The sequence below is a fragment of the Arvicanthis niloticus genome, chromosome 6 (genome assembly GCF_011762505.2).
Source record: "Arvicanthis niloticus isolate mArvNil1 chromosome 6, mArvNil1.pat.X, whole genome shotgun sequence".
NCBI lineage: Eukaryota > Metazoa > Chordata > Mammalia > Rodentia > Muridae > Arvicanthis > Arvicanthis niloticus.
Genome location: NC_047663.1, coordinates 13,090,141 through 13,109,354, shown reverse-complemented (window position 1 = coordinate 13,109,354; position 19,214 = coordinate 13,090,141). Strand labels below are relative to the sequence as shown.

Here is a 19,214-nt window from a genome sequence, read left to right as displayed (position 1 = left end):
GAGGTTGTGGAACCTGTGGATACAGACTGTACTTGAGTGTTTTACATATGATCACTTTGCATTTAGTGATTTGAGGGCAGGGATATGATCAGTATATACCTGGTACCCTTCCCCTTCAGGTCTTCATGAAACATGTATTGAATTTTTGCCCTATGTAATTAATATGTTCGGGTCCAGACGAGACCGTGGCAGTGAGTGCGTTGCTGGTTTGCCTTCCTGGGAGTCGTCAGTGCTTGTGGAGAGGAGTGTAACAGGTCTTCAGTTGATGATGCTGTTACTCGCTGCCTCTTCTCTGTCTTAGAGGACCTCAGAGAAAACAGGTAGTTCACAGTCCAAACTCAAGGCAGTAGGGCTCCATAGCCAGGTCTGTTACTCAGTCCCCGATTTTCTGCCTCTCATGCCAACAGAATGAGTTAGATCACAACTTGGAGACAGGGACTGATGTGTCCACATACATTCCCAGCTAATTTGCACATCAGGCAGTATTTGAAATAGTTTCAGGTCACCTTGCTTTGCTCTCTGATAGGATTTAAGGATGAGACAAATAGGCTGGGTGGAACTTCACTGTTGGCAAGAGAGTTAGGAATATGGAGTCCATGCTAAACTGGGACTAAAGCCACCTGGATTTTCCTGTCACCTGTTTCCCATTTATTAGCTAATGTTAATTATTGTGCAGTGTTTGAGTTTGAGGACTTGTAGTATATCATCATAAAGCCAAGCGTCCATCTGCTGTGCACCCATAGGACCTGTGGGGTGACAGCGCTCTCTGTAGAAACCGCAGGGGATTGAACCAAGGGAGGGTATGTCAGAATGCTGCCTATTTTCTCTTATCTTCCCTGTCTTCCTGCCTGCCTGAAGTAGAGGTTATTAACTTTTGAAAAATGAAAAGAAAAAGAGAAAATAAAAACCAGTGTGCTACTGAAGACGTGTAGTGGCAAAGCTCAATACGGTGATACTCTGTGTGTGTGTGTGGTGTGTGTGTGTGGTGTGTGTGTGGTGTGTGTGTGGTGTGTGTGTGTGTGTGTGGTGTGTGTGTGTGTGTGTGTGTGGTGTGTGTGTGGTGTGTGTGTGTGGGTGGTATGTGTGTGTGTAGGTGGTATGTGTGTGTGTGTGGTGTGTGTGGTGTGTGTGGTGTGTGTGTGTGTGGGTGGTGTGTGTGTGTGTGCATGTGTGTGGTGTGTGGTGTGTGTGTGTGTGGTGTGTGTGTGTGTGTGTGGTGTGTGTGTGTGTGGTGTGTGTGTGGTGTGTGTATGTGTGTGGTGTGTGTGTGTGGTGTGTGTGTGTGTGGTGTGTGTGTGTGTGTGGTGTGTGTGTGTGTGTAAGAGCATGTGAGCGTGCGTACGGACACGTGTGGAGGTCACAGGACAGTTGTGAGGTTGATTCTGTCCTACTGTGTGGGCTCAGGGGTTGTCAGGCTTTGTACAGCACTGCTTTTACCCACTGTCCTGCTGTGCTTCTCTGCCGCTGTGAGAAAACACTGGCAAAACTAGCGTGGGGGAAGGAAAGGGTTTGCTCTAGCATGCAGATTATAGCTAAGGCAGGACCCTGAGTGCAACATGGGCCATGGAGGACCGACCACTCCTTACTGGCCTGCTCCCTGTGCTGTGCTCTCTGCTCTTACACCACCCAGCCCCACCATCCAGGGGTGGCGCTGCTCTGCAGAGGGCTGGACCCTCCTACATCCATATTAATTGTTCCATACACTCTCCTGCATCTGATGGAGGCAGTTTTTGAGATTCTCTATGATTGGCCCTTTTCAAGACCATATTTAACATTAAAGCATTTTTCAAAGCTCAGAATCCTAACCTTTATTGTGTTTAATGTCTTATGTGAAAACTGAAGAGTAGGGAAATTAGCCTTTAGGAGGGAATGGCTTAAGTTTTATTCTAAGATTTCTTAATCATTTTTTATTTGTGTGTACCTGAATGTACACTGGTGCATCATGTGTCTACATGTGGCCAGAACAGGGTATGAGAACCCTGGGAATACAGTCACAGGGGGCTGCTTGATGTGGGTGCTGGGACCTGAACCTTGGTCCATGGGAAGTGAAGCTGGGTCTTCTGGAAGAAAATTTCAATTCTAAGCCATACGTTCCCAAGGGGGGTGTGCACAGTGATGCTCTGCACGCCATTGGGATGTTGGTGTTGACATTTTGGTTATCTTCTCTGGCTTGAATACACGGTGGGTATTGAGATAAGCTCTTTTGTACTCTTAGTCCAGCTTCAGTCCTGCTCCTTTATGGTTGCAGCATTAGCATTTCCTGGCGAGGATTTTTCTCAGTGCCAGCAGATCCTTTAGAAATGGGTGTGCATGTTTTACTTAAGCCAGAGAGTCTTAGAAGCAAAAGCAGTGCTTCTAAACCATACTGTATGGGTAAGTCTGAGCGTATTGCTGTCCTATTGGTCACAGCTAGCCCACTTCTGCAGTGTGAAAGTTATTTCCATGTGAAGTTTTTCTTTCATGAAAGGTGGGATTGAGCACCTTTGTAAGATGCACATGCATTTCAGAATGCTTGGGAGAGGTCTGGCTGAATCAGCATAAAGCATCTTAATAAAATAAGGTGCTTTTTGTGACTTTTGTAGTAGGAGAATTACTGTGTAGTAGATAAGTTACATCATTAAGATTACTAGCCACGGGCTGGAGAGATGGCTCAGTAGTTAAGAGCACTGACTGCTCTTCCAGAGGTCCAGAGTTCAATTAATTCCCAGCAACCACATGGTGGTTTACAACCATCTGTAATGAGATCTGATGCCCTCTTCTGGTGTGTCTGAAGAGAGCTGCAGTGTACTCATATACATAAAGTAAATAAATCCTTTAAAAAAAAAAAAGATTACTAGCCACAAGTTACCCTGGTGATAAATGGAAAACACATGCTATTAAGAAGCATTTACCAGCTGAGTTGTGGCAAGTCAGAGGCAGCCTGCACGCGAAGCTGCAGGTGTGGAGCTTCTTTGTACAGGCGTCTCTCTCGTCTGTTTACACGGTGAGTCTGTTGCTGTTACAGTTTCCGTGGTAGAAGAACTGCACTGAGCTGTGGTCTAAGGAGGTCAAAGATAGTATTCTTTAGAAAAATTTTACTTGGATTATTATAAACTATCTTAGGTTGGTTTAGAAAAAATATATATTGAAAAATTAACTTTTAAGAAATGAGGGTTAATATAACTAATTTTGATTCTTAGAATTGTTAACTGTGACATAGAAAATATTAGTAAGAAATTTGAAATTTTATTAACTTGGAGTGTAGTTGGTTTTAGAATATTGACAGAATAATGGAAAAATCAGTTTCTTTTCTATCAGTAAATATTGTTTATGTTCCTTGTAAACCAAACCAAACAAACAAACAAAAAAACCCAACAAACAAACAAAAACCAGCAATGTGTTTTACATCTGCATTTTTTACAAAGATGACAATCAATATCACTCTTCTTAAAAATGGTACCGTATGTATCATATCGAATACTTTTTTTCCCCCGAGAAATGTGAGATAATAAAAGATTTTAAAACAAAAAACCAAACGCAATCTCTAAGAATCAATAAAAGTCCCTTGGCAAGATGGAACACACTAGGATCAAAGTGTCTGCCAGTGCACCTGGCTCTTCCATTTGAGTCAGGATCTTGCTCTGTAGCCTGGACTATACCCCATACTGTGGCCCAGACTGGCCTTCAACCTAGAACCTTCCTGCTTCACCTCCCCAGCCTTCCACAAAGCCTATTTCACTAGACCCCACAAAGGGAAAATTGGTTGATTGATTACACACCTATGCTACTAGACCTTGCAAAGTGAATATTGATGAATGAATGGAAGAGTTTTTTTTAATTTTAATATTTTTAATGATTTTATTTTTATTTATATTTTTAAAAATATTTAATGTATATGATTACACTGTTGTTGTCTTCAGACACACCAGAAGAGGGCATCGGATCCCATTACAGATGGTCGTGAGCCACCATGTGGTTGCTGGGAATTGAACTCAGGACCTCAGGAAGAGCAGTTAGTGCTCTTAACCACTGAGCCATCTCTCCAGCCCAGTGATTTATTTTTAAGCAGAAGACTTTTAGGTAATGGTGGTAGCAACTAAAAGACCTTCAGTAAATCAAAATGTGATCTTTTAAAAATCTTTTTTTTTTTCAAAGCAAACTTATTTTTCTGTTTAGAGACATACTTACTGCCTTGTATTTAAGCTTTTCACATTTTATGAGATGCAATGATTGTTCATATTCAAAAACATTTTATTTCCCTCAGGCAGGTCTGGAGGATCAAATTTAGGGGTTTAGGCTTGCTAGTTAAACACTGTACCACTGAGCTAATTCCTAGAGTTCAAACAAGCTTTGAATGGCAGATTTCATTTTGTCTTCTGTCATCAGAGTCTATAAAGATAGTCCAGTACCATGAAGTTAAAACACATATGATACATAGTACATATTCCCTGCAATTCTTGTCAGCAGAATTTGACATTTGTCAAATGTCCTGGTGTTAGCATTTAGAGTGTCTAAGAAGCCTTTCAAATTCGATATGATCTGTGGCTGCTCCTAATCTCTGCAGATGGAGACTTGGCGTAGGCCCCACCCTGCCTGGCTGTTGGTTAGAAGACAAGAAACTTAAATCTACTTAGGGAAAAAGGCAATTCTGAAGATCTACCATCATCTAGTTCCTTCAAGTCCTGTTTGAGGGCCAGCGAGATGACTGGAACCTGTGCTTGGAAGGAGAGAACCAACTCCTGCAAGTTGTTCTCTGACTTCCACATGTGCCCCAGCTTGTGCATGTGTGCACACATACACTCACACACATGAATAAATGTAATTGCTAAATTCTACTTGGATATCCTCTTTTGCAGCCCTTATTACTTTTCTTGCATGCCTTTTTAATTGGTGGTAGCATTTAACATTTGTCCTCACACAGAAGATCTTTGAATGTTATCTTTATATCATCTTGATACTGTAACTTCCCATAGTGCTTTTCATGATGGTCAGACATACTGAAAAGAATAAATGGACATTATATCTTGGAAGAACTGAGCTGTATACATTTAGCTTTATCTCTTGTTTTTTTCTCTTGTCTGTGCTTACATCTTTTTTTTGTTTGTTTGTTTGGTTTGGTTTGGTTTGGTTTTTCGAAACAGGGTTTCTCTGTGTAGCCCTGGCTGTCCTGGAACTCACTGTAGACCAGGCCGGCCTCGAACTCTGAACCTGCCTCTGCCTCCCAAGTGCTGGGATTAAAGGTGTGCGCCACCACTGCCCGGCTTTTTTTTGTTTTGGTTTGGTTTGGTTTTTGCTATGCTTCCATCTTTATAAGCAGATACAGCGCAGTAGTTGTTACTCTTATGACCATCCTTCCATCTGTTACACTTTCAGTGTCTGACTTCGGAGAAATACAAGATGGAAACAGGATGTTGGAAAGGGGAAGTTACAATACAAAGCATCCAGCAGATGGTCCTGGGGCTGTTAAGATGTCCAAGATAATAATCCTGTCCTGGGATACAGAAAGCAAAAGTTTTGAGTCTAGGCGTTCTGTACAGGTCGATAGATCAAAGTAAGGTACGGACCCTCAGGCAAACAACAGAAGGATATTCCCGAGGCCAGGGACAGCTGGTGAAAACTACAGTCAGTAGAAAAAAGAAAAGACTAGTGGATCTTCAATTCACATTTCTTCAAGAACTGATTCTTACTGGGGGAAAAAACCCAAGAATTTCAATTCTTGCTACTAAAATAGTTTTCTTTCAATTTCTACCCCCTAAATTAGTCTTGGATAAGCCATATAATTATTGACCTTCAAACTTTTCAAAATCTGTAAAGTGGACAGCAGACTCTTCTGCTGAAAATCTCTTCGTCTCTCCTTATGTGGCCCTCAGACAAAAGTGAAAGGAGTTGTGTCCAGCACTAGTGCCAGGCACAGGAGGGAGAAAGATGCACGGCACTTGCAGGAAGCACAGGGCAGGGCCTTTGGTTGGAACTCAAGCTTTTCTCAACTGTGTGCATAGTCCGGGCTGTCCTAAAACTCAAGGCATCTTTCCTGGCTCAGCCTCAAGTGCTGGGGTTTACAAGCATGTGCCACCATGCTGGGATTCAGGGCTCATTTTTAAGAGAATATATAGTAATATGTTCTCATTTACTCTAAGGATAGGATAGGATATATAGGAGATGGTATACTCATTTGGGACTAGCTAAATATTTAAATTGGAAATGCTGGCTGGCTGGTTTTTGTCAACAAGGTCTTTATATGTCTATATAGTTGTAGCTTGTCAGCTGGCTTTAAACTCACAATCCTGCTTCAGACTGTTCTGGGATTACAGGGATGGCTCACCGCAGCTGGCTGGTGGGTTTTAACCAAGCAACATAAGTAGATCGGATTCTTGATACTTTATTGTTCCCAGAGTTTTCTCTAAAATCCATATAGTACCAATTCCTAGTCAGATGAACTTCTCAGTATTAAACCTGTGTCTAACCCTATCCACTAGTCATTCATTCATTCATTCATTTTAGACCAGGCTGTCCCTACACTCTTTATTTTTGTGAGTGTGCATAAGAGTGTGACTTAATTGAATTATGAAGACTATGCAGTGTGGCTTAAAACCTACTCTTATAATAAAATAAAAATAAATTTCTAGCCTAGTTTCTTAGTAGCTTGGCATTTTTAATCAGGCTTTTATTTTTTATTTTATTATTTAATTTTTATGCATATATGCGTGTTTCCTGCATGTATGCCTGCAAATCACTTATACCTGGTGTCCTCGTAGTTTAAAAGAACTTGAGATCTCTTAGAACTAGAATTCTAGATGGTTGTGAGCTATCACATGGATGCTGGGAATTGAACCTGGGTCTTCTGGAAGATAGTCAGGGCCCTTACCACCGAGCAATCAATCTCTAACTCTAACCAGGCCTTAAAAGATTTATTTTTACATTTTTTAAATTTAGTTAAGTTTAAATAAATTAATGCATGTGTGCGTTTGTGTACGTGCTTGTGGGGGCCAGTGTCATTGAGTCCTCGAGCTAGAGTTGCAGGCATTTGTCAGCTGCCCCATACAGGTGCTGGGAAGTAAACGTAGGGCCTCTGAAGAGCAGCAGGTGCTCTTAACCCTCCGCCATCTTGCTTACCCTTGTCAGGCTTTTAAAAAGGTAACTCTTATAGTCACAAAAGATGAAGTTCATTTTAAAATGCATGTCAGTGTGATGTGACCCCAAGGATAGCTACCTCACAGTGATTTTTCTTGCAGTTTGCTAAGAGTCTGGCATGGCAGATTTGTAGTAGGTCAGGGAATCTGTCCTTTTAATAGGCACAAGCAGTTCTGACCCATACCAGTAAGAAGAACCATTTATCTAAGTTGGGTGTGGCAGCATGCGCTGGATCGTCCCTGATACTTTGGAGGCTGAGGGAGGAAGATCATGACTCACCTCAAAACAAAAGTACTTGATGTGGTGCCACACACTGAAGTTCTAGTACTTCTGAGGCAGAAGCCACTGGGTCTCTGAGTTTGAACCCAGATTTACATAGTGAATTAGGCCAGTCAGAGTTATACAACAAGTCTCAAAATAAAATTTCTAGAACACATTTCCTAAGTGACTTGATAATGCAGTTGAGACTTCTCATGACAAGACATAAAATGAAGAGCATTATGGAAAGTATTCATATTATAAGAGAGAATACAAGTTCCTACAAACTTTTGTAGCAGTGCAATTCAAAATGTAATAAAATTATGTATGGCTTTTTGTAAGAGAGGTTTTACTGGTCAGAAGAATTGGGTGTTTTACCTCTTCAGGTTCAGTGCTTACTCTTACCTTCAAACAGGTCATAAATGTTCACCCATTAATGTTGGTATGTAATAACATTTATACATCTGATCCTTGAAAGTGGTAGAATACTTGCCTAGCATGTGTGAGGCCCTGGACCATCTTCAGAGCAGCAAAATGTAGCTAGCCACTGGTACAGGAGCAGGTGATCTTATTGGGCATAGTTACTCTGCAGCAGACTTCTGGGTCCTTCCCCTGTGCTGCTCCGCATGCTAATCGCTTCTCCTGAAAGGCGGGTGCGGGGCAGCTTTCATTTGCAGTTAAATGGGTTTGGGATCTGAATGATGCTTCAGGAATTGTAGTTGGATTTTGGAACTGGATGTGCATTGGAAATTAGTGTGGATGGGTTTTCACTTCCTTTTGACCACAGGAGAGTATATAAAAACAGTTTGACGTTACTAGAGACTCAATCATAATGCCAGTTCTTGAGATGAGTTTTCCAGAGTATAAGCTTCTCCAAAAAGGGCTGTTTTGCCTTATAATTTTAGGTTGAACTTTTTCAAGAATAGAATCTACTCTTACCAAAGCTAATTTCAAAACCCAGTGTTCAGTGGCAGTGGTTAAGGATAGTTCTTGTGCAGAAGTACAAAGTCTATTTCATCCCAGTGCTCAGAAAGTTTAGTAAATGGTCATCACTCTTGAGCTGTTGAACTTTGCTTTGGTTGTGAGTATAGCCTATAATGGCTGAGCCATCTCTCCTGCCCAGGACACTGAGCTTGTACGATGCATGTCAGAATACTTATTTTCACCTTCCCTGTCTACCTCTGTCATTTCTTTTGAGACTGGATCTCATCTTGTTCATTTTGATCTCACACTTGCTGTGAAGCAGAGGATGGGCTCAGACTCCCCCATTTTCCTGCCTCTGTCCAAGTGCTGAGATTACAGGCATGTGTCAGTGCACTTGGTTGCTGGGGTAGGACCCAGGGTTTTATGCATGCTAGGCAGATTATTCCACCAACTAACTGAGCTACGATTCCCAGATGAATAGTGACTCTTATTTCTGACCAGGTTCCTGGTTATTGTGATGTTTGCAAGAGTGAATTCAGTTCCTTGCTGGCACTGGTAGACTTAGTGTGTTGCCCACAAAGTACCTGTTGGTGAGGAATTGAGTGCCAGTTGTGTGCATTTGCCCCACCGCTTCCTTCTCGCTCCACTCTACTCTCCCCGTCAGTCCAGTGGCAGCGGTGCTGAGTTAGAGTTGTCTCTGTTACTTTGAACAGATTCTCTTGGGTAAATAGATATGCATCCAGACTGTCTGTGTAGGCTGGTTCTTCAGGAACTCCAAACGACAGACAACTGACTGAGCACTATTGGTAGTAAGTTTAGCAAGAACAAGGAAAGTCCTAGAAATCTCCAGTCTGTTTGTTATTGTAACTAGCTTTGTTTTGAAACAGGGTCCTGATGTATAGCCCTGGCTAGCCCGGAACTTGATATATAGACCAGGTTGACCTCGAACTTAGAGAGATCCACCTGGTATTTGAGTTGTTCCTGCTGTCCTCAGCTCTGAGCATGTGCTCTCACTGAAAAGCTAACAGTCTGTCATCTCTGCACAGACTTGTTTGGCCGCTGCAGTCAAACAGGACTTAACTCTCCAGCAGGAAACAACACTCCTTGCTTGGATAACAGTGAACCACATGGAAATTTTGGAAGTAGGTAGGAGATGGTTAGTCTGCAAGTGCTGACTGACCCGCATGTGTTCTTTGAGTTAGCTACAGTGTCGTTACATAGGAAACACAGTGCTTTCCCATCTAACTTAACAATAACACAAATACTGGTGTTTTGGTGCATATTAAAAGCATAGCATTCAAAACCCTACTTCTGTTTCTTTTTGTGACGAATATGAACTTACCTGTGTGAGAGAGACAAAGGGCAGGGGTCAACTAGCAATACTGGTGCCACGTGAAGCATTCTCAGCTTGAAGCTCAGTGCCCTGTGCAGTGGTACAAAGCTGGGAAGTGTTGCTCATGGACTCTGCCTCCGCTGCTCCCTCCAGAGCAGGGCGTGGACACAGCCAGGGATGCTCGGCGAGTGAGTGAGTGTGGCTTCCTGTGCTCCACTAGAGTGATATTTTTAGACCCTGAAATTTGACTTTATACCATTTCACGTGTTTAAAATGCCCTTTTCATGTTTTCCCAATCACTTAGAAATGAGCCATGAACAAGCTGTGGGCTGGGTTTGGCCTGTGGGCTGCTATCGTTTGTGGGTAGTAGGCATCTGATCTACAGTCTAGATAAATAAAAAGAATCCAGTGCTTCTCTGTCTAAAGTAGTTGACTACTGTGGTTGAAGTTGTACAGATTCTTTTGGTATTACTCCAGTGACAGTCTTTTTAAAGGCATTGCTACATATTGCCAAGTTGCATTCTAGCATAAGATTTATCTGTGTGTGCCTGCGTCATGTATGTGGCAGTTCCCACAGAGGCTGGAATTACAGGCAGTTGTGAGCCACCTACCTGACTTGGATTCTGGGATCCGAACTTGAAAACCTCTACTTCTTAACCTGTCTACTAAGTAAAGTTGTCTTTTCCCTATTGACATAAAGCTGCCAGTATTTTTTAGTTATGTTTTTTTTTTTTTTCTCAAAAAATAGGTAGTATCTTCTTGTATATTCTTGGACTCTCCAGCTAAAATTCAGTATTCAGAAAAGAACTGACACTAAGTCTTGCTCTTTGCCTTTTTCAGGTGTGTAGAAGAGTGCTTGGATTTAACGTCTCTCATTGGGCAGTAGGGGTCCCATAAGCGCACTCTGTCTGTTTGCTTTGTAGAAATTACTTCTGAGCTTACGTTTCACCTTGTAGATTCCTGGAACCAGTGTGTCTTTTCAAGCAAAGAAAGTGTTTTAACAAATGATTCTTGGGAATGAGGGACAAGATAGCTGTTTCCAGCTTAGGTACAAGTTGATAAAACTGATATGAAGTAAAGTTTGTAGCCTCCCAGGATTTGAACATTAGAAAGTTACTAAAGCCCACTGACTTTGCCAACAGGCTGTGTGGGGCTAGACCCACCCAGATCTGCAGGCCACAGTGTTTAGATGGAGCCTAAATGTCCAGAGGTGACATAAAATACCATGACATTTAACTCTTAACTAGGAAATGGATTTTTATTTGAAATTTGATTTAAAATTCATTTCAGTAGTAGAGAATGGACTGGGAAAAACTAAGCCCATTTCAAGTCTTCTGTAGTATTTTTGTGTATTCCACGAAATCCTGTATTGTATTTGCAGAGACTAAAGTGCATCACTTGAATAATGAGATAGCAGAAGCAAAATTCAGATTAATAACATGACCTATATTGAAAAGAAACTCCAACTTTAAGTCAGTGTACCTTATGCAAAAAAAGGGGGTGATTATTGAACCGCTGAATTCTTTGCCTTACTTCACAGTTGGGGAAATTGGGACCTAGGGAAGTTTGGAGGCTTGATCAAACCACTCACTTGGGCTAGGGAAAGAACCTTTGCTTCACATCTGCATTGAGAGGCCAAAAGAGAGGGGCACGTCTGCACTAGTTAGGAATAGTTAGGGTAGCCTTCTCTCAGCAGCGCATTCTCCCTTCTCACACAGTCTTGGAGGGAGAGGCTGCTGGATCCAGACAGTGGACACATCAGCAGGGACCATCAGGAGCCCTCGGCCCCCAGTACAGAGCCACTGCCATGTGTCCATGGGTAAACTGCAGATTATACACGTTGTTGTTGTTGTTGTTGTTGTTGTTGTTTGAGATAATAAAAAGAGGGGTTTTTTTCCTGTGGTTTTTCTTCCCTCAATAAAATTTAAAAGCTGCTAATAAAAATTTCTAGAACATAAGAGGTATTGACAGGACTATCTTGAATTCAAGGCCATCATAGGCTACACACAAGACCCTGTCAGAAAGGGGTGGGAACAGCAGGCATGAAGGGGAGAGCAAGAATGAAGCCAAATTGCCCCTCTGCAGTCCCAGCATACCCTTTTTGATTGGAGACTTCGTTTTAACCAAAGTATGTTTGCCACAGGAATAACTAAACGTATTATGTCCTACAGTAGATGTGGCTGAACTGGGAGAGAGAGCAAGATGTGAAATCGTAGAAGTTCATTCATACGTTTAGGTGTAAAGCAATGTAAAACATTTTTACTTCAAAGTCTTGAATGCATACAGTACAGATTTGCTCTCTGTTGTGTTGATAGCACGATAGAAGCCGAGGGTTGATAGTAGGTCCACGTGGCCTTTTCTTCCTCTCATTTTGAGACAGGATCTCACTATGTCGCCCTAGCTGACTTGTTTTTATCAGTCTGTCTCTGTGTTACATGCCTTTTTCTGTAGTCATTACCACTTGGTTTTCGTGGGATTTTTTAATTTCTAATAAATAAAGCACAGACTAATTGGACTCACAAGATTTTAGATGAATCCCTCTAGTCAGTCTGCTGAAACCCAGCACTGAAACAGACAGGAAGGTAGTGGAAGGTGTGTATGTGGGCTTGTTTGTTTGTTTGTTTGTTTGTTTGATTTTAAGATTTATTTTTATGGGGCTAGACAGATGTCTTCTGGTTTAAGAGCCCTTATTGTTGCTGCAGAAAACACAGGTTCAGGCACCAGTTTGCATGTGGTCAGTCTCTAGCACTTACATGGTAGCTCAACAGCCATGTGTAACTCTAGGTCCAGGGCTTCTGTGGGTGTTGCACACATGTGGTACACTAACATACGTGTAGGCAAATATTTGTACACATACAATTAAAATACGATAAAATAATCTTTAAGATTTACTTGTAATTATGCTTGCAGGTATGAGCATACAAGTACCAGTACCCACAGAAGCTACAAAAGGGAGGGCGTCCAGTCCCCTGGACGGGCCTTAGAATTCTAGTGACCACTGGCTGTGGCTGTTGACTGCTGAGAGTAGGTGCTGGGAACCAAGCGAGTTTTCTGGAAGAGTAGCATGCGTTCTGAACCATTTGAAGTGTTTGTAGTTCCAAAAGAAGACACATACAGGAATCCCCCCTCTCTCCCTGCCATCTCCTGCTCTCCGATTCCTTGGGGTCTCACTGGATAGCCCAAGCTTGCTTGGAGTTCACCTCATATAGCAGGCTAGCCCCAAACTCATGGACTGTCCCCCCAGCTTTAGACTCTCTAGTGCTAGGGTTATAAGCTTTAGCTACCAAGCATAACTCTCATTTTCAGGAAAAAAAAAGATAATGCAATGCTACAGTTACCTTTGCCATGTGTTAAGGAGTTAATTTACTATATAGCTGAGCTAATAGTGTCACAGATCTTTCAATCTTTGAATCAGAGTTGGGTTTTTTTTTTGTTGTTTGTTTGTTTTGTTTTGTTTTGTTTTTTTGGTCTGTATTGTTTTGGTTTTTCGAGACAGGGTTTCTCTGTGTAGCCCTGGCTGTCCTGGAACTCACTCTGTAGACCAGGCTGGCCTCGAACTCAGAAATCCGCCTGCCTCTGCCTCCCAAGTGCTGGGATTAAAGGCGTGCGCCACCACCGCCACCCAGTGAATCAGAGTTTTTTTAAGTGATAGCAAGGCAAGGCCAAGCACATCAGACAGTGACCACCACTTCTGTGCATAAAAACATTGGAATAAGTTAGCCATGTAGGATAAACAACTAAAGACCCCGACATAAACTTGAGTTGGGCTTTGCTGTTATGTGAGTATTGTTCCATATTTGCAAAAGTTAAAGAATGCCTTGTAGGTCAACGCTATAGGCTTTGACTTTATAATCTACTACTTCAGTTTAGCGTTTAATAGCACAAGTATTTCATATGTGCCTGATATCAGATAATTATGTTTGATAACTTAAGGTAATATATATATATATATCCAGATTTATTATATGTCTTTCTTAACTGTATGTGGAAAAATAATGTTCCAGATTTTATTGTTATACGTATCACTGAATAAATAACATTTTATGTATTCATTCTTTTGGGGGTGTTGTTTGAGGCAGGGTCTTGTATATCCTGGGCTGGCATCAAACTGACTCTAAGCCGCCAGTGTGGACCATCACTCCCAGCCTCTCTGTCCTTTGTGTGCGTCCTGTTGTTTATGCCTAGTAATTCCTTGGAACAGACAAGGCCATTAAATGTTTTAGGGACATAATGCTCCTAGCTTTCTAAGAGGCGTGTATAGATCGGTAACGCCACTAGGATGTGTACAAAGTTTTCTGTAAATCCTCTCAAACAGTAGGGTGGTGTAATTATTTACGTGTAAGGGAGGGTGCTGGTTCAGATAATACTCATGTGAGGGTATTTTAACTTTCCTTTATTTTTACCCCCATGAGATGATAATACAAATGCTTCTTATGTAACAACTTTTACTTAGATGCGCAACTTCTTTTCCTTTTTTTTCCCTTTTTTTGTTTTTGTTGTTGTAGTTAGTTAGTTAGTTAGTTAGTTGAGGCTCACATAACCCAGGCTGACTTTGAACTGCAGTCTGAGAATCACCTTGAACTGGTCCTCAGGCTGCCTCTGGTTTCCAGGTAGCAGACTACAGGCTGTGCCATCCGTTGCTTGCTTTTATCCTTGTCTGCATTCTCTGTTGAAGAATGAACTCGGTGTTTTCACCTGTGTCAGGAGGAGGACCCAAGAGAGCTTAGCAGGAATCTTTTAAAAAATGTTTAACTCTACCCAAAGCATCACTGTAGATATAGTTGGAGAGGTACAGAAAGTTGTGTATTCAAAGCTATTTATCGTCAACGTGCTATTAAAACGGTCAGCAGTGGCCCACGGCTGTAATGTTAGCACTCAGCAGCCTGAGAGTGCTGCCGTGAGTTCAAATTCAGTCCTGGCTATTCCTCCTGGCTATTCCTGCCTCAAAAGAGAGAAAGAAAGGAGAAAGGGAGGAAGAGAAAAGAAAGTGAAACCCTGTGCAGGGGGTTGGGGGAGGAACTAAAATTATTTGTTTAAAAAAGATAGATCAAGAGTCAGATCAACAGTTAAGCATGCCTGCTGTGCAGTCGCTAGGACCAGAGTTTGTATCCTGGCACCCATATAACAAACCAGGTGTCCCAGCTCCGAGTGGGCAGACACAGGAAGGTCAACTGGACTTGCTGCTCTAGCCTACAAAGTGCAAGCCTTGGGTTCAGGGAGAAACTCTACCTCAAAAAGGACTACAGACAGACGGACGGACAGATGGAGTTGGGGGGGGGGGAAGTGAGGGATGGGGACACTAGCATCCTCTCTCTTCTGACTTCTGTTCACATTCACAGGTATAAGCACCTGTACATACATGTGCACATATACTCATACAGACACATTTTTCCAATTTATTTTATGAATATTAGGAGGTTGTGGAGGGGGTATATCTAGTTCCTACAGGCCAGGAGCCAGTAGCATAGTCCCTGTTCTTTACTCTGAAATATCAATTTTATAGCATCTTCAGTTTACCTTTACCAGATCCTTGAAAACAAGTCACTGTGTGTTCCCATTAGACAGAGAAACAGTAAGTAAGGAATGAGACAGTTGCAAATGACCTGTCCTGTGTTTATGCTCAGTTCCCCGTTGGTTTATGTTCAGTTCAGCTGTAGAAATCTCCTTAAAATTAATTCAAGCATGTTAAATGCTTTACCTCTCATTATGCTTGGTGGCTTCACTGTGCGTTTTCGGGGATGGAGGGGATACTAAACCTAAAACAACACAGGTTGCTCAAGGGAATGGATGCTACCCAGTTTGAAAGGGGAAGCTTGGGCTGAAGAAATGGCTCCACACTAGCTGCTCTTCCAGAGGACCCAGGTTCGATTCCCAGCACCCCATCAGGCAGCTCACAGCCATCTGTACCTCAGATAAAGAGCAGCAGATCAGTGTGTGAGCTTCAGAACATATTGGTTGTGTTCATCAACCTGTTTTTGTGGCCAGAAGTGTATCTGGACATGACATATCCCCAAAGACTGAAGACTGCCCTGGACTGAGCAGTTAACTGGGTTCTTGTGTTCAGCCATCACTTTGAGTGTCTTTCTGATGAATATGGACTGAAACAGAAACTGGACCCTTGCTGGAGAATCTGAAGGATGAGGAGGCTCATTGCGAGCTGCTCCAGCTGCCCTTTCAGGGCATCTGCTTTTGCCTAAAGGAATGAGTGGCATTCGGACACTTCGGTCATCCCACTACTTCACGGAAAATAGCCTGGATTTAGGTTCCTGCTAGTGTAAAGCCTAAGCATTCAGCCGAGTGCTAGAATATAGGAAACCCAAATCTGTCTGCCACAGTGAGTGCGCGGCTTCCACAGACTCAATACAACTGACAGGGTTGTTGGCAAATACGGTTTTAGATGCTGTATAATAAAACGTGCCAGCATTGGAAAGCTTTGTATAACTTAAGTGATCTGCTCTGTTCCAAATGACCAGTGTCAGGTGTCACTGAGCTATGGCCAGGTAAAGAGCCACTCAGAGGACAGAGCAGACAGGGCCCTAGGATGGCAGGATCTGAGAAGCTCATTGGTATGGTTACTAGTCCCATGGGGACGCAGCCTTCAGGGAGTAGACCTACCAAATTTAACGTCACAACAAAGATCTTTGCAGTGACCTGAAAACTTTTGCAGTGACATTTTTGTAGTGCTAGATAGTGCTAGACATTGTTTTCCTTTCTTTCAGTCAAGCTGACCTGTAGTCAGGGGGCAAGCACAAGAGCAACAAAGGTCTTGTGGTCATCCCGTAAGCCATACCAAATGCCCTACCTATGTTGTGCTTCCTGTCGGCTGTTCGTGTGTTTGTTTAGCGCAGTGCTGAGGGCCGACCCAGGGCCTGTGCTGCATGCTGGGCAGCACCCCTCAGCCACACCGTCAGCCCCGTCCGTTAGTAGTGCTTTAAAGTTAGCGTTTGTCAAGGCCTTTGTTTTGTGTTTGCCTTCATTTTTTGGTTGGGACAAAAGTCTCCCTATGTAGCCTGGCCTGGCCTCACACTTGGTAGTCCCCCTGTTTCAGCTTCTCTGAATGTAACTAACCAAAGTATATTTGAACCAAGTGTACAGCCCCACATTACAACATAAACTGTGTGACATTCAAGCCTTCCTAACTTTGTTTTCTTCTTGTTTTCAGGGTGAGTCTGTAAAGTATTTCTTGGATAACTTGGATAAACTTGGAGTACCGGTAAGTTTCAAAACAGTAGTTCTGGTCATTGATACTCGGAGGTAGTAATGGGGATAGCATTGCTTCTGTTTGGGGCAGCTTGTTAGGAAAGTTAGACAATACCAGGAGCCAGCCTTTCCTTTTCTTCTAGTGCCAGTGGCCTGAGTCATTTTCATACAAACATTGACAGATTTCTAATTTGTCAAGATGAAAGAGATTTGTGTTTGAAAATGAGATTTCACACTATTCTTCTTCAGTGTTGTTGGGCTTTCTGTAGCAGAAATAGAGCAGGACTCTTTTGTGCTGGAGTTCAGTGATTGAGGCTGTATTCTCAAACCTGTAGAGGAGACTGAGGTAAGAGAGCGCCACCTTGGAAGGAGACTCTGTTATCTTCCCAGTGTTTGCTTCAGTGACTCAACTTGACAGGCTTGTGACTTTCCGGTACTCATGACAGGCAGAGAGCGAGCGCTATCGCCTGCTCACTAGATCGTGAATGCCCTAGAGCCAGGTGGAATGGAGGGTTTCACAGAAGCTTAGAGCTTCTGCCCCAGAGGTGTGTTAGTCATGAAGCCTAGTGCAGCAGCCTCTGCTTCCTCTTAGATTTCTATTGTGGTAGATGAGCTGTGGTTCTGGGGCCTCGGGGCTGGCATGCTGATGCTGATGAAGGCAGGCACAGGACTGACCTGCTGTACGAACAGCGTAGATCCGTGGACACTCTCCTTAGTCACTGGAGCAGCTTCATTTTCACCCTCTCCCTATATTTTCTAATTAAATTTGCCTGCTGGGTGTAATGGCACATCTGTAATTGTAGCAGTCAGAAAGCTGAGGCAGAAGGATCAACGTTTAAGGCCAGCCTAGTTCAAAAAATGAAGCTGGTTTTTAATTGTATATGCTGCCTTTCAAGGAGTATTTTTTACCTACTTCCTGCAAATATAAGTGTCTCCCAGAACTTGAGTCCTTTATAACATAGTTCGTCGCATAATACACACAGTCAGAGAAAAGCATTAGGGAACAGTGCGCATGCAGGGCGCATGTGCACAGACTTGTGCTGATAGACGTCCACGCGCGCAGCTTAGAACAGACCACACTAGACCAAACAGTTCCAAGTGGGGTTTATTCAGGAGATAGGGCAAAGGTTGGGGGGGGGGGGAAGAAGAGAGGAGAGAACGAGGTCAGGGGGTTCTGCCTATTTTATATGAGCTGTGACTGGAACCTCTTGCAGGTAAGGGTGGGAGGTAGCCAGGTGGATTCTGGGAATGTATGGCGATTGCCTTGGCAACAGTGTTGGGGTCCGCCTAGATGTGATGTCACTGGGTTCGGAGCCTGATACCAACACGTGCACTGCTGGTGGAGTGGCCGGGTGATGCTGCATGTCTTCCACAGTTCCTTCTTGCTTTGTTTGAGACAGGGTTTCCTCCCTGAACTTGGAGCTCACACATTTGTCTAGACTGCAGATCAACAAGCCCCCCTACCTCCTCTCCCCAGCTCTAGGATTATAGGTGGTGCTCTATCGGCACCGACCATTTTATGTATGCATACACTTCTCTGAGCTCACCTCCTCAGCCCTGAACATTTATTTATTTTTATTTTATTTATATGAGTGCTTGTCTGCATGTATTATGTATGTGCACTACTGTGCTTACTCGGTGCCCCAGGAATACAGAAAAGGATGATAGATTTCCTGGAATCAGAGTTCTGTCTACCACGTGGATGCTGGGAACTAAATCCATATCTTCTGCAAGAGCAGCCACTCCAGACCCCAGACCAGATCTGATTTTTGTTGCTGTTTATTTGTTTATTCCAGGTCTCATTCCATAAGCCTGGAACCTGCTTTGTAGACCAGGCTGGCCTCGAACTCACTGAGATCTGCTTGTGTCTGCCTCTCGCTGGAATTAAAGTCATGCACCACAATGCCCTGATAATGATATATTTTTTAAGAGTGCTTTCTTACAGTCTCTTTCAGAGAGCTTGTCTGATGCTTTTCTGTTTTCCAGGCAGGTTTTCTAAGCACACCATTCACGTACATCCTCTTCGTCGTTGCTGGGGTTTTGATGTTGTTTGTTGCATGGTTTTTCGAGGCAAAGTTTGTTGTAGCTCCGGCTCCCTCGATTTGAACTTACTATGTAGTAAAAGATGACCTGGTGCTGGCATGGCGGCTTGGCTAACAGCTGCCATCTCTCCTTGTCTGTATCAGCTGTTGTTCCTTGTTGCATCTAGCATGCTGATGGTTACTTTGTTTTTCTTTTATCCATTCTTTTGTGAGGACCAGGACTTCCTACCTTGATTGCATGAGTTAAGTCCCTGGTGCCTTGTGACAGTGCCTGGCACAAAGTAGGCAATCAACAAATAGCTTGTAGATAAATAGTATAGGCCAGTCCCAGCCGTGTATAGTGGGTG

The 19,214-nt window shown here is 43.0% G+C and overlaps 1 protein-coding gene across 2 annotated transcripts in view; it reads left to right on the top strand.

Annotated features, from left to right (window-relative positions):
* Window positions 1-19,214, top strand: part of Gna13 (G protein subunit alpha 13) — a 38,677-nt gene that overhangs the window by 14,156 nt on the left and 5,307 nt on the right. The window contains exon 3 of one of the 2 annotated variants that reach the window (XM_034506490.2): window positions 16,788-16,838. In XM_034506490.2, coding sequence (XP_034362381.1) covers window positions 16,788-16,838 — 51 coding nt within the window. Of the gene's footprint in view, window positions 1-4,543; window positions 4,815-16,787; window positions 16,839-19,214 lie in introns of those variants that run through there. The other variant, XM_034506491.2, reaches the window with a different exon arrangement.